The 20148-nt window shown below is 50.4% G+C and overlaps 1 protein-coding gene and 1 long non-coding RNA gene across 2 annotated transcripts; one reads left to right on the forward strand and one right to left on the reverse strand.

Moving 5' to 3' along the window:
- Positions 1-298: 298 nt before the first annotated feature.
- Positions 299-13028, forward strand: LOC112298427 (serine protease 41-like). Its single transcript, XM_053928458.1, has 7 exons — positions 299-404; positions 1083-1360; positions 1460-1489; positions 1786-1951; positions 4924-5207; positions 12132-12286; positions 12661-13028. The coding sequence occupies exons 1-7, from the start codon at positions 367-369 to the stop codon at positions 12913-12915; spliced, it is 1206 nt and encodes a 401-aa protein (XP_053784433.1). The 5' UTR covers positions 299-366; the 3' UTR covers positions 12916-13028.
- On the reverse strand, positions 6617-20144 carry LOC112298394 (uncharacterized). Its single transcript, XR_006654465.2, has 3 exons — positions 20079-20144; positions 12428-12683; positions 6617-8875 (listed from the first exon to the last, which is right to left on the reverse strand). It is a non-coding gene; the product is annotated as an uncharacterized lncRNA (long non-coding RNA).
- Positions 20145-20148: the final 4 nt, after the last annotated feature.

Below are 20148 nucleotides of genomic sequence, written 5' to 3' on the forward strand. Positions count from 1 at the left end.
CTCTGGAGTCCAGTTTAGTTTGTTCAGATAGATCCTTCTGGTGCACGTGTAGATTTTTTTCAAACGTTTCTTCATCCTTGACTGTTGTGCAGTTAAAGGTTAACTGAAGAGACACCGAGGATAGTCAAACCCTACGGAGTCTAAAGAAAGGCCCAGCGCTGGACCAGCTCCCAGGAAATGACCTCTGAGCCCTTGGAATGTCCTGCTTGAAAACAGTGCCTTTGTAGACCCGGAGCCTTGCGCCACTCCAGACAGTTGATGCGTGATTCACGGTGGGACCTTGGGTCACATGGTATCAGTTGGACCTCTGCTCTGGCTGGAGTCTGAGAATTAAGGTCAGTTACATGGGTACTGCGTGCCTATGGGATGGAACCCCAAGAAAAACTTCAGACACCAAGGCTCAGGTGAGCTTCCCTGGCTAGCAATGCTTCACGTGTGTTGTTACGAGTCACTGCTGGGAGAATTCTGCACTGTCCACCTGACTCCACTAAGATAGGGCAGCTGGAAGCTCGCCCGCAGTCTCTCCTGGAGTCTGTCCTCTGCGCCTTTTGCCCGTGCTGGTGTTGTCTGTATCCATCCACTGTGATGAACCATAACCACGAGTACAATAGCTTTTCTGAGTTCTGTGAACCCTTCTAGTGAACTACTGACTTTGAGGGTGGTCCCGTGGAACGGGCTTGGTTGTCCATTCACGCCCATGATTGAAGAGCCAGCTCGTGGGTTTTGGTGCCCTGCAACACGGCCCACAAGAAAGGAAAGCTGCCTGCAGAGTCTGTGGGGTTTAGTTGAGGTCAGATGTGTAACAGCAGGCAGACAGGAAGGCTAATAGCTTTCTAGTGGTCAAAACCAGGCCAGCTTTTATTCTGTGGGTCCTATAAAGGATCATTACTTTTAACAGAGGTGACACAGTGCTAGGTCCCCAGTGGGCACTCAGTGAGGACTTGTTAGTGTGCTTTCCCGGGAGTTCTGGCTGTGAGCCAGGTCCTCCTTCCTTCCTAGAAGGAGAAGTGGGTAAAAAGGGGGCAGTCAGGATCCCAGGGTTGCAGACAATAAAAAGATTGTTTGGGTGCATTGGCTCCCAGGTCATATCAAGGGGTGCAGCTGGGGACCCAGCCCCAGGAGAAACTCAAAGCTGTGGTTGCCGTGAGTTCTGATGTCTACAGAAGCCCTGAGACCCAGAGAGGTCAAGCTAGAAGATGGCTTCCAGGGTTCGCGTCTTCCCCAGGGGGCGCCCCAGCCCGGCCCTGGGGCAGGCAGAAGCAGAGGGGGCGCCAAGCGCAGGGAGACGAGGCCATGGGCGCTACAGTCGCGGCGCTGCTGCTGGTGCAGCTGTTGGTGCCAGTGGAACTCGAGATGCTGGGTGAGCTCAGGCCGGAGCTGCCGGCTGACCTAGGGGTGATGGGGGCAGGGTGGGGCGCATGGAGACTGAGCGGAGCTCACCTTCTCCTCTACCCCGCAGGGTGGCAGGATCAGGGCCAGCTGTTTCCAGGTAAGTCGCCCACAGACGCGTGTTTCCCGGCTCAGAGAACCTAGGCCTGAGCGCAAAGGGTGCTATATCTTTTCATCTCTCCCGCCCCAGGTTTCGAGAACTCGTCATTGCTCACACGTAACTGATGGGCCCTTGGGGGAGGGGCGGACGCCTACAGACCACATGGGGAGGGTCCCCAACATCACCTTTTCCACGAACTGCACGACCCCAGGACACCCGCGGTTTCCCTGGGCCTGAGGGCGGGCAGGCAGGGCTGTCTTCTGCAGCTCAGCTCCATGTCCATCTGTCCATCCCAGAGCCGTGCGGCCACCAGAACATCTACCCGCGAGTAGTGGGAGGAAAAGACTCAGTTCTCGGGCGCTGGCCCTGGCAGGTCAGCCTGCGCTTTCGTAAAGGCCACACCTGCGGAGGGAGCCTGCTCAACCGGCGCTGGGTGCTCTCTGCCGCGCACTGCTTTGTCAAGTAAGTCTGGCGGCTGCATGCGATGGCCTGCTGACCGGCTCCTTGGGTCTGCACCGCACATGTCTTACACAGATGTGACTGACTCTCGTGTTCTCTTGAGCTCCAGGCCCCGCGGCAGCTGGCCGCGCCCATAGGGGTTTGTGGAGGACGGTGAAGGCTGACGTCAAAGCTCAGGGTAAGTGCGGGCAAGGCCATGCTTGACCGCTTGCGTCCGCAAAGCAGAGCAGGCCAGCAGCTGACAGCAGCCAGAACCCGCGGGGGTTGAGGGGGACATAGATAACCACAAACTTCAGCTGCGTGCGACTGTAACTTTTGCAGAAGACATTATCGTTTAGATAGCCTGGGAATGGAACAATCTTTGCCCACAGCGTTTCCCTAAGTCTGCAAAACTTCCTTGAGCTTTTTGTAGGCGACCCCTATAAAATAAACGCAGAGACCATGTTCAGGGTCATTGTCTCTCCATCCGAGAACAGTGCTCCACCTGGCCCCCGCTTTTCTTTTCTAAATGCAGGCAATGCAATCCTAGGCGAGTTAGCTGGGGCTCCCTTCCAACTTGTCGGCCGACTAATGAAAAAACACAGAGTAAGATTAAAATCACAAGCACAAGTCCCCCCCGTATATCTTGTGGTGTGTTTAAGTAGATCGAATGGATTAAAACCTTTTAACTCAGACAGTAACTCTACTTGGGCTACTTGGGCAGGGTTTATAATAGGGTCTCTGGCTTCTTGTATATTCCTAATCTCTTGATTCAGGTGAATTAAATCTCGGCTTCTATTGCCACTATGCCATACTCCTAGCAGGTGTGCTTTGACCTCTCCCCATTCCACTGACTGCTATTATAAGGAGCCTGAGTGACACATACATATTGGTATTTTGCATGACACTGCAGCCGCTGTCTAAACTTAATGGCTTGTATTTGATCTCCTAGACCTATTACTACAGCTTCTAGAGCATTAAGCTTAGTTTCTAGCTTAACGTCAATTTCACTTTGAGTATTTAAAGCCACAGAAGTGTTATGGGCTAGGCTATTAACGAATTCAGCATTTTGGATACTTTGAGCAAGGATGCAGGGACTGTGACAAGGGCAATAATTCCAGCCACAATAAGGCGGAGCGTACGTTTAGGGCAGCTCGAGGCCTTTTGTAATTCCTCAAGCACTTGGAGGCCGGCATCCGCATACCAAGGTCCAGTGACGTTCACTGGACATGTAATTGCATTAACAGTTCCCTCGTCTGGAAACCAAGGGCAAGTCTGCGGGACAAAGTCCAAGAACTGCTCTAATTGAGAGCTACGCACCTTGGTTCCCCTTGCCTTAAGCTTGGGTTTAAGCGTTTGCACGTAAAGCCGCCTCTCGGCGGAGCCTGCATTCCCATGCTTTACACCTGGCTAAAACTTAACGCTCTACTTACCTTACTTCAAGACTTGCGGCGCACCCTCAGGATCGTCTCTTCGCCTGGATTAAGGAGTACCCCCCTACTCAGGTCCCTGTTTGGGTGCCACCTGCCACAACCAGCGCAGGGTGGAGGTCCCTAAGTGGGGGGCGATGGGAGATTAAGAAAAACACAACACGACACAAGTTAAGGAAAGGCAGGGGCCAGGTGGAGCATTGTCCTCAGATGGAGAGACAATGACCCTGAACATGGTCTCTGCGTTTATTTTATAGGGGTTGCCTACAAAAAGCTCAAGGAAGTTTTGCAGACTCAGGGAAACGCTGTGGGCAAAGACTGTTCCATTCCCAGGCTACCTAAACGATAAATATGTCTTCTGCAAAAGTTACAGTCACACGCAGCTGAAGTTTGTGGTTATCTATGTCCCTCCCAACCCTCGCGGGTTCTGGCTGCTGTCAGCTACTGGCCTGTTCTGCTTTGCGGACGGTCAAGCGTGGCCTTGCCCGCACTTAACCTGAGCTTTGATATGGGCAAAGGTAGGTGAAAAATTGCGGGATGGTATACTGCTGAGGGGCCGGTGCAAATTCCCATTTTTACTTTCACTTTGTGGGCTTTCATTCGTGATGCGCTTGATCCGCAGAAGGAGGAACCGAAAGTAAAGAAATCTATCACAGATACTTGGGCATCGACAGTGGAAGGATATACCTCCCTCCTGCCAAACCCACTGCCGGCTCCGCTGGCACCCTGGCTAAGCGTGGTGATAGCCTCTTTCGCCTGATTATGCTAGGGAACTGGAGGAGGAGGCTCCGAGGGGGCGGAGAAGGAGAGAGAGGAGGAGGATTCTGAGGAGGAGGAAGATGATGATTTCCCAGACCCTGAAGATTCCCGTACACAGGGACTAGTGCGCCAACTTTCAGCCCCGTCCGTGAAGGACAAGGGCCTCTTTGACATCAGCCTTCACCGTCCTCCACAGGAGTCCCCGAGTGGCCCTGAAGTGAACTTTGTTCAGGTTTTTTTTTTGCAGAAGGGTCTTCCAGAACTCGCTTGTGCACATTTGTGTTTCTGTTCTTTTCTCTTTCCTGTTTTCTTGTCAGTAAATGGCACAACTAGCCTTCACCTTCCTCACCCCACCTCCCAGTGGAGGCACCACAGCGGGGAGGATCCCGCTGAAGTGGGTGTGTGTTGGGCAGAGCCTGGCCCAGGGCAGCCCCTGCAGCTGTTTGGCCCCTGCCCTGCTGAGTGTCCCACTTTGATCCCTGTGCCTCTGCTCATTCTTTTTTTAGGATGGCTCAGAGAGGTGACAGGCTTGTTGAGTGACTGGCCAGATCAGACCACAGAGGGAGGCACCCTCCTGCTCCGCCCCCACCCCTCAAATGCTCAGGTTCTGGGGTTTTGGTTGCGGCCTTCTGGGCTCTCACCATTTCTTCACTGTACTCTTTGTCCCATAAGAAGAACTATTCATGGTGTCCAGGATGGGCCCTAATAGCACCCTGGGCTGTCTCCCCTCAGGGAGTGGGCCCCAGGGATGCTCAGGTGGCCCACACTTTGCTGAGGACCCCTTACTCCTCTCTCTCCCCCTGCCAGGCACAGAGATCCCTCAAACTGGGTGGTCCAGTTCGGCGAGCGGTCTTCCAGGCCATCTCTTTGGAACCTGGGGGCCTTCTACCATCGTTACAAGGTGCGGGACATTATTATGTACCCTCATTCCAAGGGGTCTTCATCGAACGACATTGCCCTGCTGAGGCTGACTTCCTCCGTCACCTACAATAAGTACATCCAGCCCATCTGTGTGATGGCCTCCTCCTTTGAGTTCCAGAACCGGACTAATTGCTGGGTGACCGGCTGGGGACACATCCGTGAGGATAACGGTGAGGCTGGGGACAGATGGATGGGTAAGAGGGGAACATTATCCTCCTTTCCAGACACATGAGCCCCCACCTTGGTCTTTGTACATCTGGGCCCCTCTGTGGGCCTGATCAGCATTCTCTCCCCACCTGCTGTCCACTGCCGCTCCCCCTGAAAGGGCAGTACTTTCTGTGCCCACACTCAGTTCCCTGTCCTCCCCAGAGACTGTGAGCTAGCTGCCCCCCGCAGGCTGCATTCCCCAACCTGCAGGGATCTGGGGGATTGGGGGGCGGATTTTTCAGAAAGGCCTTAGGCACTGGTTTGTTGTTTTTAATCCTACCCCGAGGATAAGTTGACTGATTTTTAGAGTGAGAGGAAGGGAAAGAAAGAGAAACATCTGTTAGTTGTCTCTCGTACGCGCCCCAACCGGGGATCGAACCTGTAGCCTTTTGGTGTACAGGACGACATTCCAACCAACTGAGCCTCCCACCCAGAACTGGTTTTTGGTATAATTGAGATTTAATTCACAAACCATAAAATTCACCGTTTTAAAGTATATACAATTCAGTGAGTTTTTGTATATTCACCATCACCACCATCTAAATGCTGAACATTTTCATCATCTCGAAATGACATTCCATAACCCTTAAGCAGTCACTCCCCATTACCTCCTCCCTCCAGCCCTTAGCAAGCACTAATCAGCTTTTTACCTCTACGAATTTACCTCTTCTGGATATTTGATGGAAATGGAATCATACAATATGTGACATTTTGTATCTGGCTTCTTTCGTTGAGCATAGTGTTTTCTTTGAGTACATTTTATTGACTATGCTATTACAGATGCCCCATTTTTTCCCTCCCTTTTGTCCTCCTCCAATCTGCACCCCTCCCTCCCACCAGCATTCCCCTCCGCCCCTTAGTTCATGTCCATGGATCATACATAAAAATTCTTTGGCTTCTCCATTTCCTATACTATTCTTAACCTCCCCCTGTCTATGTTGTACCTACCATTTATGCTTCTTATTTCCTGCACCTTTTCCCCCATTCTCTTCCCTCCCCCTCCCCCTTCCTGCTGATAACCCTCCATGTGATCTCTATTTCTGTGATTCTGTTCCTCTGCTTAGTTGTCTTTGTTTTTTATTTTTTTTATAGGTTCAGTTGTTGATGGTTGTGAGTTTGTTGTCATTTTACTGTTCCTAGTTTTGATCATCTTCTTTTTCTTAGATAAGTCCCTTTAACATTTCATATAATAAGTGCTTGCATTAGAGAACAGACCTGTGGGGAGGTGGTGAATGATATACTATTACCAAAAGGACCCCCCTTTTTCTCTGGGGGTTCCCCCCCACCTACTAGGTTCGCTTTGCCCACTGCCGGAGGAAAGATGTCTCTCAATGCCAGAGATTGGTGAAAAGGAAAGGAATTATTTATTTAAAAGTTACACAGACTTAGAGTAATGACTTAATGCCTTCATTAAAATACTAAAGTTCATTAGAATACCCACAAATGCACACAGTCCTTCCTTCTCCCCTTTGCCCAGTCCAGGGTACCGTATCTCAGGAAAAGAAGTAGAAGTCTGTGGTTCAGGCAGCCCCTCGGTTCCGGCACCATCAGCTGGGTCGCTGCCAAGATCTCCAGTTAATCCAGAGCCATGTGGCACCTCCTCATGGCCCACCAGCAAGAGTCCTTGCTCCTCTTTTCTTCCAGGCAAAGTCTCTCCTGCTGCCTAAGCCACGTGGCAAAAGGGAGCACCCCAAAGCCGCGTGGTCCTCTCTGGTATGGCTGCCAAGCCTTGGTTTAAATCCCAGCGCCAGTCTTCCTCTGCAGCCCCATTTCCAACTCCTCCTACAATCAGTTACACCTGCCAGCATCCCCGTATTCTTCCAGCTTTACTGGGCTGCCATAGTAAGTCCAGGCAGGTGTGGCCCCATGGCGTGGAGCCAATCATCTCCAAGCTCTCACTCGGGTGCTGTAACCAAGGGGAGTTGCTTCCCAGTTATATCCTGGGTTGAAGTCACTCCTAACACCCTGGCTCAAAGGAGGGCCACAGCTATTTAACATATCCATGAAACCAGTTAAAGGTTATAGATATGTTAAATGACCATGCCAGAGGTTAGGTGCACAGCTGTTGTACAAAACAGCTCTCAATGGCCCTGCTCCATGTGTCCCATCCCCCAGCTCAGACTGGTTCGGGAGAGGACATCATATATATGTTTTTCTCTAATATTTCCTAAACACCCTGAGTTCTGGACCCCATTACAAATCCCTATTTGGGGCCCCCCTTGGCTGCACCCTGTTACACTTGGTGATAATGAACTCCTTTAGCTTTTTACCTTATCTGGGAAGCACTTTATCTGCCCTTCTATTCTAAATGATAGCTTCGCTGGATAGAGTAATCTAGGTTGTAGGTCCTTGCCTTTCATGACTTGGAATACTTCTTTCCAGCCCCTTCTTGCCTGCAAGGTTTCTTGAGAGAAATCAGCTGACAGTCTTATGTGAACTCCTTTGTAGGTAACTGTCTCCTTTTGTCTCTCTGCTTTTAAGATTCTCTCCTTATCTTTAATCTTGGGTAATGTAATTATGATGTGCCTTGGTGTGTTTCTCCTTGGATCCAACTTATTTGGGACTCTGAGCTTCCTGGACTTCCTGGAAGTCTATTTCCTTTGCCAGATTGGGGAAGTTTTCCTTCATTATTTTTTCAAATAAGTTTTCAATTTCTTGCTCTTCCTCTGGCACCCCTATGAGTTGGATGTTGGAATGTTTAAAGCTGTCCCAGAGGTTCCTTAGCCTATCCTCATTTTTTTAATTCTCTTTTCCTCTTGCTGTTCTGATTGAATGATTTATTCTTCCTTGTGTTCCAAATCATTGATTTGTTTCTCAGTTTCATTCCCTCCACTGTTAGTTCCCTGTAGTTTTTTTTTTTAATTTCACCTAATGTGGCCTTCATTACTGCTTGGATCTTTTTTATGCTATTGAAGTACCCAATGAGTTCCTGGAGCATCCTGATAACCAGTGTTTTGAACTCTGCATCTGATAGGTTGCTTAAGTTAAGGGCCAGACTCAATCTGATAGGATGCTGGTTGCATTTCCTTTTGCTGATTTCAAAAGCTTCTTGGTATGCTTGTTGTGAATGATCCATAATCCCTTTCTTGTCATCCTCAACACCAGCCTCAGCCAGGTGATGGTAGTAGTTTCCTAGACTTTGCTCCCTGCTTGTGAAGCATTGGGGATCAAGAACTTTTCCAAGAGAGAGAGTACATCATTGCAGTACAACACGCCAATGATGTAATGAGACCATTAGCTTGGTCTCAATTTTCTCTCTGTATTCTCGAGCCATCTGCTGTTTTTTCTCAGTACCTTCTGTCTTTTGCTCAATATTCATGACAACTCTCCAAAATATGGGCTCCTATAACACTTTTATAAGCAACTGAGAGAAGATTCCTCTCCTCATTGGATAATTCTGCTTCTTGCTCAGTTACCAACTTCACACAGGCTGCTATGTCATCATATCGCTCAGCCTGTTTGACCAGCTTGGCCTTCTGCACCAGTTCATTTTTATCCATGACTGGATGTTCTGTGTCCAAAGTGTGTCCAAAGTGGGTGGCAGTGGATCGACGGGGGCTCGGCTGAGACTCTTCAATTTGACACTTTTATCAATATATCATATTCTTCGCTTTGACTCTTGTAACAGGTGCTTTTTAAAAAAGATTTATTTATTTTTAGAGGAGAAGGGAGGGGGAAAGAGAGGGAAAGAAACATCAGTGTGTGGTTGCCTCTCACATGCTCCCTGCTGGGGAGCTGGTCCGCAACCCAGGCATGTGCCCTGACAGGAAATCAAAGCGGCGGCTCTTTGGTTTGCAGGCCGGCGCTCAATCCACTGAGCCACACCAGCCAGGGCACTCTTGTAACAAGTTTTGACTGAAAGTCTATTTTATCTGACGGTATAGGAACATGAGCTCTTTTTAGGTTACTGTTTGCATGGAATCTCTTTCCCCAACCTTTCATTTTCAACCTGTGCCTTTGGACCTAAAATGATTGTGCTGTAGGCCCTGGCCAGGTAGCTCAGTTGGTTGGAGCATCAACCCAACACGCCAAGGTTGAGGGTTTGACCTACAGTCAGGGCACATAGGGGAAGTAACCAATGAGTGTATAAGTGAGTAGAACGATGAATTGATGTTTCTCCCCCTCCCTCTCTCTAAAGAATCAATAAATAAAAATTTAAAAATAAATAAAATTATTGTCTTGTATACAACATGTAGTTGGATCCCGTGTTTTTAATCTATTCTGCCAATCTCTGCCTTTTAATTGGAGTGCTTAATCCATTTACATTAAAATTATTCACCAATAAAGATGCACTCGCTTCTACCATTATTCTATTTGTTTTCTATGTCTTGTCATATCTTTGTATTTTATATCTATGTCATATATATTTTTAAGATTTTATTTATTTACTTTTAGAGAGAGGGGAAGGAGGGAGAAAGAGGAGAGAAACATCAGTGAGTGAGAGATACATTGATTGGTTGCCTCTCACACACAGCCAACTGGGGACCTGGCCCACAACCCAGGTGTGTGCCCTGACCGGGAAACGAACCTGCGACAGGCTGGCGCTCGATGCGCTGAGCCACACCAGCCAGGGCCATTTTTGTTTCTTATGTCCTCCTTTTGTGTTTCATTTTTATTAATGTACTGTATTGATTTCCTTCTCATTTCCCCTTCTGTATATTTTTTAGTTATTTTCCTAGTGGCTGTCCTGGGAATTATAATTTAACAACTTAAACTTACAACCATCTATTTTGAATTAATATTAACTCAGCTTCAATAGTAAACAAAAAGTGTTCCTATACAGCTCTATTCTTCCCTTTTAAGTTGTTATTGTCACAATTTACAGTTTTATATGTTGTGTGACCATTAACAGAGATTTATAATTATTATTATGTGGGGGGGGGCTCTGCCTGCAGAACCCCCCTGGCTGCCATGGATGAGAATAAGTCTACGAAGACATGATCTGCTTGGGGAGGAAAGGTGGCTGATCTCTCAGAGGAGAAGGGCCAGGAGCCTGTTCCTCAATGGGCTTTTACTGGGTTCAATTTGCACAGGAACACAGGTAAAGCTCATCAGTCATTGTCAGGCAGTAAGGATCAAACAATAGATAACATACAAAGAACTCTGAGGGCTTATTCTGAGTCAGGGTCAGTTAGCTAAAGGGCTATAAAACTTTGGGAACAAACTCATTTTATGCTTGGACCCTTATCAGAAAACTGAGGATACTCTTAGCAAAGCAGGTTTCACAGGATTTTATGTTTTCTTTCTTAGACCTGATCGCCCCCAGGAACTGCCTGTTTCTGCCCAGGGCTGCACCGCCCTCTGTCATTGTTTCAGGCTTAAGTCAGGCCGAGGAAATAAGGCAGCCAAGAAATTAGGAGACGTCTTGCAGACAGAATGAGGACTCAGGCTATGTCAAAGCTGAGGGGTGAGGGTCCATCACCCCCTTCTTCTATAGCCCCCCAAGTCCTTCCCTGAGGGTCCCTTCATGACTGTGCCTGTCCCAGGTCATCCCTCCCTTGAGGAATCTTACTCGTCATTGGCTAACCAGTCATTTGCTTGGGGCCAAGCAGGGTAAAGTAAAACAGGCAGAGGCAGCGCCACTACCAGCGAGATAAGCTTTGTCTCCTTTGTGGCTTATGGTCCCAAGGTCTCTTACTCAGACTTAGCCATGGGGGTTTACAGCTTCTGAAACCAGGCAGGGCGGTTCCCAACATTATTACACATTTGTCTTTTTAATTATATAGGAAGAAATAAGTTCTAAGCCAAAACTGTAATAATACTGGCTTCTGTATGTACCTGTGTACTTCTCTGTACCAGTGTTCTTTATTCCTTCTGGTGGGTTTTAGTTACTGGTTGGTGTCCTTTCATTTTAGCCTGAAGGGCTCCCTTTCCCCTTTCTAATAGGGCAGGGCTGCTAGTGGTGAGCCTCTCCGGCATTTGTTTATCTGGAAATTTCTTAACCTCTCCTTCATGTTTTGAAGAATAATTTTGCCTGATAGAGAATTTTTGGTTCACTGTTTTATTCTAAGTATGTCATCCTACTGTCTCCTGGCCTCTAGGGTGTATGAAAGTAATTTGGCTGTTAATCTTGTTGAAGGTCCCTCATACTTACCATGTGGCTCCTCTCTTGCTGCGTACAATATTCTCCCTTTGTCTTTTGCCATTTTGATGAGTATGTATCTCCATGTGGATCTCCTTGTGTTTATCCTACTTGGAGTTGTTCAGAGTACATAGATTCTGGGCTGTATAGATTCATATCTTTCATCAAATTTAGAAAGTTTTTGGCCTGGATCCTGCAGCTGTAATATATTACACATAAATGATTTCAGGGGCATTAGCCCCGCCTCCTATGCATGCTAAGGTTTCTCTCCATTGGCTTGGGCAAAGGCTGTCATCTGCATGCCACAGATAGGAAAACTGAATCTCAGGGAGGTGCCGTAACAGCCTGTCCAGCCACTGATTACTTCTGTGATATTGCTCATACCCATGATGTGCTGGGTGCTGGGCTAGAACAGAGGACTCATCAGGAACAACAGCCCGCCCTGACTGGCATGGCTCAGTGGGTTGAGTGTTGTCCCGCAAACTGAAAGTATGCCAGTTTCATTCCTGGTCAGGGCGATTGCCTGAGTTGTGGGCCAGGTCCCCGTTGGGGGCATGCGAGAGGCAAGCGATCATTGTTTCTCTCATACGTCATGGATTCTCCCCCTCTTTTTCCCTCCTTCCCTCTCTCTAAAAATAAAGAAATAAAGTCTTTTTAAAAATTAGAATAAAAAAAGGAACAATGGTCCAGGCACTTTGGGTGCCTTAGGGGCCTCTACCCTCACAGCCCATGTCATTCCTCCCAACGAGATGGCAAGGAGAGGCTCAGGATGCTCTCTCTCTCTGTCCCCTCAACTTCCATGCAGGGCTGCCACCTCCCTACACCCTCCAGGAAGTACAGGTCTCCATCATAAACAACTCTAGGTGTAACTACCTGTTCCAACAGCCCAATTTCTTCTATAGAATCGGGGAAGACATGATTTGTGCTGGCTCTGAGGATGGCAGCCGTGACACCTGCAAAGTGAGTGCCCCTGCCCCAGTCAGGGCCTTTCTGGACCCAGGCACCACTGGTCCCCTCCCAACCTTGGGCCTAAGAGCAACCGCCATGACCAACCCACCCTTGGTGTTGATTAATGAGAAAATGATTGCAGCTCTTACTTACCCCTCCTGTAAAAGCTTCTCATTTTACACTGATTGTATCTCCTTTGATGCTCATGTGAAATTCGGTGGGTAGAGACTGTTGCCCCACATTGCAGATGCAGAAATTGAGGCTTGGTCACTTTTGGGGGGGGGCGGTAGGATTTGAACCCAGTTTGCCCAGCTCCATAACCTTGGGGCCTCTTCACTGGCCCCTCTGCCTCTCCTCAGGCCCTGCTCACCAATTTTGCTCCCCAGGGTGACTCAGGTGGCCCCTTGACCTGTGAAAAGAATGGGCTGTGGATTCAGATTGGAATCGTGAGCTGGGGAGTGGGCTGTGGTAGGCCCAATCGGCCCGGCGTCTACACCAACGTCAGTAGGTACTTCGGCTGGATCCAGAGGCTCATGGCCAACAGTGCACCCAGGCCAGACTCGGTCCCACTGCTGCTGCTCCTCCCTCTGCTCTGGGCTGCCCCACTGGTGCAGCTAGCCTGCGCACAGCTGAGCCTGTGAAGGTGCAATACTTACCACAGCACTGGACAATTCATCCAGGGCTGTGGGCACCCAATGGCAGGACTGCCTGCTGGATCAGTCTGGTGCCCTTCGGTCTCCTTTGCTAATAAACAAGTGTGCATATTTTAGTTGACCCTTTGCAGAGAGTTTTGTGGACTTGGGTAGCTTCCTGGACACCCTCATGGCCACCCATGTCCTGTCTACCCCAAAACCACGCCCAAACTCCTAAATCTTTCTCTATTTATCAGCAATATACAGATTTTGGTTGCACCCAGCAGAACCCTTTTGGGATAATTCAATCAGATAATTTATGAAGGACATTAGTAGCACCAGGGGCCCTGGGGACTAAGAAGACTGGAGTGGGGGTGCTGTGGAGGAAGCACCCCTGACACCCCAATGCTTATGTCAGTGGGCCCATCACACAGATGCCAGGTGCTCCTGATCTTAACCACGGTCTACCAAAGGCTGACCTGGGACCAGGACTGGTATGCAGGTGGTTTATTTGGGAGGTGATACCAAGAAGCCCCAGTGGGGTGGGGACCCTGGGGCAGAAGAGGAAGAGCTCAATGATAGTTGCCGAACGATGAGGTTACTGTGTGGACCACTGAGGCACAATCCTGCTGGGGCCCTCTGAGAATCCACGGGGAACACCCCTGCATCGGACTCCCAGAGGACAGGGATGCTGGGGTGGGCACTTTCTCTCCCGACCCCCGCAGGTGGAGGGCTGTCCTGGGGGCACGGGTGCTCCACGCTGACGCAGGCCCCGTGAGGACGCCAGCACCTCAGGAACTGCTGCAGCACCACAAGGTGGCCTGGTGGCCTGGTGGACATCAAGTGTGTCTGGCTCCTCACTGGTGTCCCAGAACCCAGCCTCAGCATGACAAGGGATCAGGGCAGCAGGGCAGACTCAGGGGCACCTTGGAACTGCTCGGGCAGATCTGCACTTTCACAAGATCCCCAAGTACTGTGAGCTCGAGATGTGTGAGGAGCTGTGGTTGGTCTAGACCCCTCCCCTCGGTTCCCCACCCCACAGCTCTCTGCTGTGGAGAGGTAGGTGCAGGAGTCTTGAGAATGGGGACCCTCCTGGTGTGCGCCTCATACCTGCCAGCAGTGCAGGTGTGCAGGGCATCAGCTTGGGCTTAGTGCCCTAGCGTAGCCCTGGGAGGCTGGAACTTCCCTTCTACCTTGTCACACTGAGGAAACTGATGAATCAGAGAGATTTGAAGTGTAGAGGGATTCAGTTCCAAGGAGATGGTTCTCCATCTCTAGCTTTGAAGATGATGGGGGTGGGAGAGTTTGGGGTGTCAGTGGCAAGGAACTTCGAACAGCCTCCAGGAGCTGAGGGCAGCCTTGGCTGAAAGCCTTAGGGAAAAAGAAAACCTCAGCATTGTGACCACATGGAACTGAATCCAGGCAACACCTGACCGAACATGGAGGTGAATTCTTCCCCCAGCCTCCAATGAGAGCCTACCGGGCCAAGTCCTTGATTTTAGCCTGTTGAGACCCTAGGCAGAGAACCCAACTGAGCCCACCCACACTTCTGGCCCACAGAGCTGTGATTTAATAAATTGGTGTTGTTTAAAGCTGCTACGTTTGTAGTCATTAGTTACACAACAATAGGAAACTAATCTAGATTTTGCCCTGCCACAATGGAGGTACCTGGTTGCCACCACGCTCAGGAGTCTGAGCTACCTGGCATTATACCCTCTGCCCAAAAGGGGCCAGGAACCCCCAGGCAGGCCTGGTTGGGGCTTCTGCTGTCCTTGTTTCTGTGGTTACCCTATTCATGCATCCATGCCCTGGGGGAGTCTGAGGCTGGGTCCTAGCCTTGGCCAGCACCTCCAGGCCCAGGACCCCTGTATCTGGAGACTGGCTTAGACCCTTTTCAGCTCCCTGCCCAGCTTCATGTTTCTGGGACCTCCCATCTCTTCTTTTCCAGGCCAAGAATCACCCATCCCTGTAGATACGGCTCCGTTTCTAGAGCTGAAGAAGGAACAAGAAACAACAAAACCTGGAAAATCCAAAACCTAATCTTTGGAGTTGACAGCAGCAGTGGGTAAGGAAGAGACGGGAGGGCCGTCATCAAAGGCACAGCCTGGTGGAGCTGGCCCACGTGCAGCGGCCCCACAGAGGGCTCAGCCCGTCTCCCTCCTTTCTTTTCTCCTGGGGGGAACATAGTTGTGATAGGGGACTCAAGAGTTGGAAAATTTTAGTTTAAGGTAAATACTTATAAGCCTAGTAAGTAATGCATATGTTAAAGCTTTTGTTTCAGAAACTATAGATAAGGCCCATCCTGGCTCCTGGGAGAAAGACCACTGCCTGGGGACAAGTGGAGGCACCAGGGCCATTGTGTTCCTGGGAGAGACAGACAACCACCCATCCCTCCATGGGAACAGCTAACTGCCCAGGGCAAGAATACTGCAGTTGTTTAATATAATTTTCCCTGATTTTCAAAACCCCTCACCGCACTTTGTTCTCTGTTATAATAGTCTGGCCTGGAAAGAAAATGTAAGACAGTCTGTTATGGTGCAAACCTGCCATCCTCTCAGATCGCTGCCTCAAAGCACCCATAAAGATTCAATCTCTGTCTCTGCTTATTGCGTTTGGTAGCGACAGGCAGCCTGAACGCTGATGTCTTTTCCGGTTTCAGCTGTACCAGGTGGTGGCTGCTGGGTTGCTGCAGGCCAGTCCAGGTGGTGTGAGCCTATGGTCTGGGGTAGTGGGGAACTCTGGGCTGCTCTTTCCCCAGACTGAGGGCCATCTATCTAGGGTAGAGCTTGGCTGTTCCTGGTGGGTCATCAGGGACCAGGGGCCCCAGAACAGAGTATGGCTGTGGTGGGCCACCCTGCAGAGGGCCCTTGCTGGATGATGCTAACCATTTACCCACTTCTTAGCCTGAGGCCAGCCAAAGGATGCCTCCCACAGCATTCAGAAGGTAATAAGCCAGGGGCTGGGAGCCAGGGTTCCTCAGCCTTGAACCTGCTATAACTTGAGTAATGGGTTCCCATTCAGAGCCCAGTGCTTCTGAAGCACAATCTGGGAGGAGGGCAGAAGCTGGGCAGGGAAGGGTCAGTGAATGAGAATAAGCTACTCCTGGTTAGACTCTTACCAGACACTGTGCAGAGGGCTTAACTGCACCATCTCAATGAATTTTCAGCTGAGGCTCTGAGATAGGTTTGTTTTCTCATTTGTCAGATGAGAAAACTGAGTCCCAAAGTCATGCAGCTGGTAGATGGTTGACTGTGATTTGAACCCAGATGGTCCGATTCTACAGGGAGCTGGGAATGGTGGAGGGTGGTTTACCCCTCCACATTTGCTGTCTCCTCTTCCTCCTACCCCAATAGTGTGGCCTCCAAGCCCCCTCTCCTCTTGGCCCATTCCTGGTGCGGCAGCCTCATGGGGTTGGCAAGTCACAGCTCTTCTTAGCATGGCAGACTCACTGGCATGGTACCCTGTACTAAAGCATCCTGTCGGCAACGCCACGGGTGGGGGTGGGGGGCAGGGGACCTGGCTCTGCATCCTGCCCCTGGCCTCACCATGGCTGCCTAACCTGCCAGGCAACAGGCTGGAGACTGTGCCACCTAGAGTGGCAAGGGTTGTCCTGGGAACTTCCAAGCACAGGGATGCTGGGCTCCCATCCAAGGCAGGCATTCCTAGTTGCCAACCTGCTCTAGTCTGTGGTGCTGCAGCCAGATGGCCTTGTCTCTCCCAGGGACAGGCATGGTTCTCAGGGGGATGGGGTGAGGGCTAAGAGGGCAGCCCCCACCCCAGGGTGACTCCTGGTAAACATCAGCTGGAGTACCAGCTGGGCCAGCCTATCATGGGTGGAGAGGAGGACCCTCCTCTCCCCAAACCCCTGGGCTCCATCTTTACCTGCCTCATTCTGGGAGGTCTACTGGATGCCTCTGAGAACCTCCCCCGTCACTATCCACACCCCACTCTCCCCTCTCCCTCCTCAGTAGCACAGGATCTAAAGCCTCTAACTCTCTGTACACAAAGATGCTGATATTAAGAAGGAAACTTCCAGACTGGCCAAGTGTAACAGGGTGCAGCCGGGGGGCGGGGGCAAATAGGGATTTGTAATGGGGTCCAGAACTCAGGGCGTTCAGGAAATATTAGGAAAAAAATATACAGGATGTCCTCACCTCACAAGTCTGAGCTGGGGGATGGGACACAAGGAGCAGGGCCATTGAGAGCTGTTTTGTACAACAACAGTTTTGCAGCTACCCCCTGCCATGGTCATTTAACATATCTATAACCTTTAACTGGTTTCATGGATATGTTAAATAGCTGTGGCCCTGCTCTGAGCCAGGGGATTGGGAGTGACTTCTACCCAAGATACAGCTGGGAAGCAACTCCCCTTGGTTACAGCACCTGAGTGAGAGCTTGGAGATGATTGGCTCCACGCCATGGGGCCACACCTGCCTGGACTTACTATGGCAGCCCAGTAAAACTGGAAGAATAGGGAATGCTGGCAGGTGTAGCCAATTGTGGGAGGAGTCGGAAATGGGGCTGCAGAGGAAGACTGGCCCTGGGATTTAAACCCAGGCTCGGCACCCATGCCAGGTTGGGACCACACGGCTTTGGCGTGCTACCTTTTGCCATGTGGCTTAGGCAGCAGGCGAGACTGCCGGGAAGAAAAGGGGAGAAAGGACTCTTGCTGGTAGCCATGAGAAGGTGCCACATGATTTTGGATTAACTGGAGATCACAGCGGCGACAGAGGATGGTGCCTGGAACCTGAGCCACGGACTTCTACTTCTTTCCCTGAGATCCGGTACCCCGGACTGGGCAGAGCGAGAAGGAAGGACTGTGTGCGTCTGTGGATATCCTAATGAACTTTAGTATTTTAATGAAGGCATTAAGTCATTACTCTAAGTCTGTGTAACTTTTAAATAAATAATCCCTTTCCTTTTCACCCATCCCTGGCATTGAGAGACGTCTTTCCACTGGCAGCGGGCAAGGCGAACCAAGTAAGGGGTGGGGGGGCCACCCCCGGAGCAAAAGGGGGATCCTTTCGGTAATAGTATATCCTTCACCCCCCCCGCCCCCACCCCGGGTCTTTTCTGTAACACAAGGACTCGCCCCACCAGTTATCTAACCAGCACCCTGGCTCAGGATGAAGCGCACGTGGAGGTCAGCCTGGAGCTGATGTGCTAGCAGGGAGCCGCTGCTGCTTTGAGGGGCAGTGAGGGAAGAATCACAGGAGAAGGGACTTCAGGAGGCTTCTGAGGACCAGGGAGTAAAAGGAAAAAATAACTACAGTTAGAGTTTAGGAAACATTTATTTAGTGCTAACTGCTGGAGAGGCTCTAGACACTTTACAAAGGGTTATGTTCCTGGCTTGAAGAGGAGGAAGGTGGGCCTTGGTGGCTGAGGTTAACTGCCTAAAGCTGCACAGCCAGCACTGGAACTAGGACTTGTATACTTGCTGGTCTGAGCTCAGAGCCTCTGCAACGAGCCACCAACTTGAGGAAGCAACATCTTCAGATTCCGCCCATTCTCAAAAATTCTCAAATTGCAGCCCTAACAACTGCAGAGCTTTTTGACATCCATGGCCATCCACTGGCTTCTCCCTCTCTGGGTGCTACTGTTAAGGGCAGGAAGAGGACAGGGGAGTCTTCCCCATTGGCCAAGATGGCGGCAGGGGGAGGTTCTTACACTGAGCCTGGGGAAAGCTAGAAAGATGGACAGGACCCAATCACACTAAAAGCTGGCAAGATAATTGGATAGGGAAAAAACCCCACCAAAAAACCCTTCCCTCCCTACCCTTGCCAGCTTGAACAGGAAAGAAAGATGGTCTTTGTGATGGGAGTTCACCTTTTTCCCAGGTTGTGGGCCTCTGAATAAAACCTCTTTCCTTTTGCACCAGCATGTGCCTCACGAGTTTGGCAGCCACATCTCTGATTGTTTCGTTGTAACACAGCATGTATTCTCTGACACACACCATCAGTGACCCAGGTGAGGATCCCCCTCTTCTGGTAAGTGGTAAAGTGAAAGGAAAGCCTTTATCCCTTGCTCTAGCGTAACTGCAGCTTGGGGTGACACAGGACAGCGTTGCACATGCAAGAAGAAAGGCCTGGGCTGTCAATGAGGATGACCCCGCAGAAAGGCGTCTAGTCAGGGTAGTAAGTCTATAGGCCCTGCTGGAGCCCAAGCGGACCTATCCAGGGAGGCTGGAAGGTGCCCAAGGCACCCGGGTTCAGGGAACTCCTTTTCCTCCTGGGCAGCGGAGCACCAACGTCTGCCATGCCTGCTGCTTCTCCTGCTTCTCCCGTTAGTTTGATGGGCCCACTTCCTAACACCAAGAGCAGCTACTCAGGGTCCTTCCGCCACAAAGCCTCTCTGGACTGGATGAAGCAAACATACCTAAGGCTGGGGCGGGGAAATGGGGTAGGGAAATGGGGTCAGTCCTTGCAAATGGTGGTCCGAAGTCCAGGATTTAAAACCTCAAAATGGCCACCAAAGAGCCCTGGAATCATAAGTCGGATCCTTGAGACAGGATAGCAAGAAGCTGGGAATACACGTGGGCAAGTGGAATAGGGAAACGCAAGACATGAAAATTAAACAAAGCCAAACAGCTGAGCACATGATCATCTTTCCCAACCATAACTTCCCTGGCCTTTAAACCACAGGCCTGCGGCGGGGTGCGGGAGGTAGAGGAATTCTAACGCAGAGGTTACACCGGAACAAAGGAGCCAGTTTAGGAAGAAGCTGCTGACTTCCGTTTCAGCTGCCTGCCCCCCCCACCCCACCATGAAATAGCACCAGCGCACTCCCCCCTAGGAATTTCCCCATCCCAAATTCTTACGTTTCTTATATAAACTTGCTTCTGAAAGCTCAAGGTAAGGTTGGTGTTAGGGTTTAACTCAGCACCTTCTCAGACTGCTAGTGTCTGATGTTAATAAAAGCACAATTATAATCTAATGCTTGTGTCTGCTTTTTGGCTGACCAGTGACAGCAGCTGGAGCCCGGGAGGGGATTGCCCTCTGGCTTTACTCTCAATATGGCAGGCCAGTCTCACTGAGATGCAAATGTTTTGGCTCCAGAGACTAAGCAGCACATCATTCATTCATTTTCCTGGGATGTGAGAAAAACCTACGCTCCTGAAGCTAGCACCCCATACCCTGGGCCTGAGCCCGCGCCTACCCCTCAGGGGACGTCACCTTCATCACTTCCAAGATGGCGCCACCTCCCCCGCGTCCCTCACGCTCAATCCCAGGTCCGCTCGCACCA

Source organism: Desmodus rotundus, chromosome 1 (genome assembly GCF_022682495.2).
Source record: "Desmodus rotundus isolate HL8 chromosome 1, HLdesRot8A.1, whole genome shotgun sequence".
In the NCBI taxonomy this organism is placed as follows: Eukaryota; Metazoa; Chordata; class Mammalia; order Chiroptera; family Phyllostomidae; genus Desmodus; species Desmodus rotundus.

Coding starts and splice junctions, on each gene's coding strand:
- LOC112298427 (XM_053928458.1), top strand. CDS start 367: ATGGAACCCCAAGAAAAACTTCAGACACCAAGGCTCAG. Junction 1,490..1,785: donor TCAGGGCCAGCTGTTTCCAG/GTAAGTCGCCCA, acceptor TGTCCATCCCAG/AGCCGTGCGGCCACCAGAAC. Junction 1,952..4,923: donor GCCGCGCACTGCTTTGTCAA/GTAAGTCTGGCG, acceptor TCCCCCTGCCAG/GCACAGAGATCCCTCAAACT.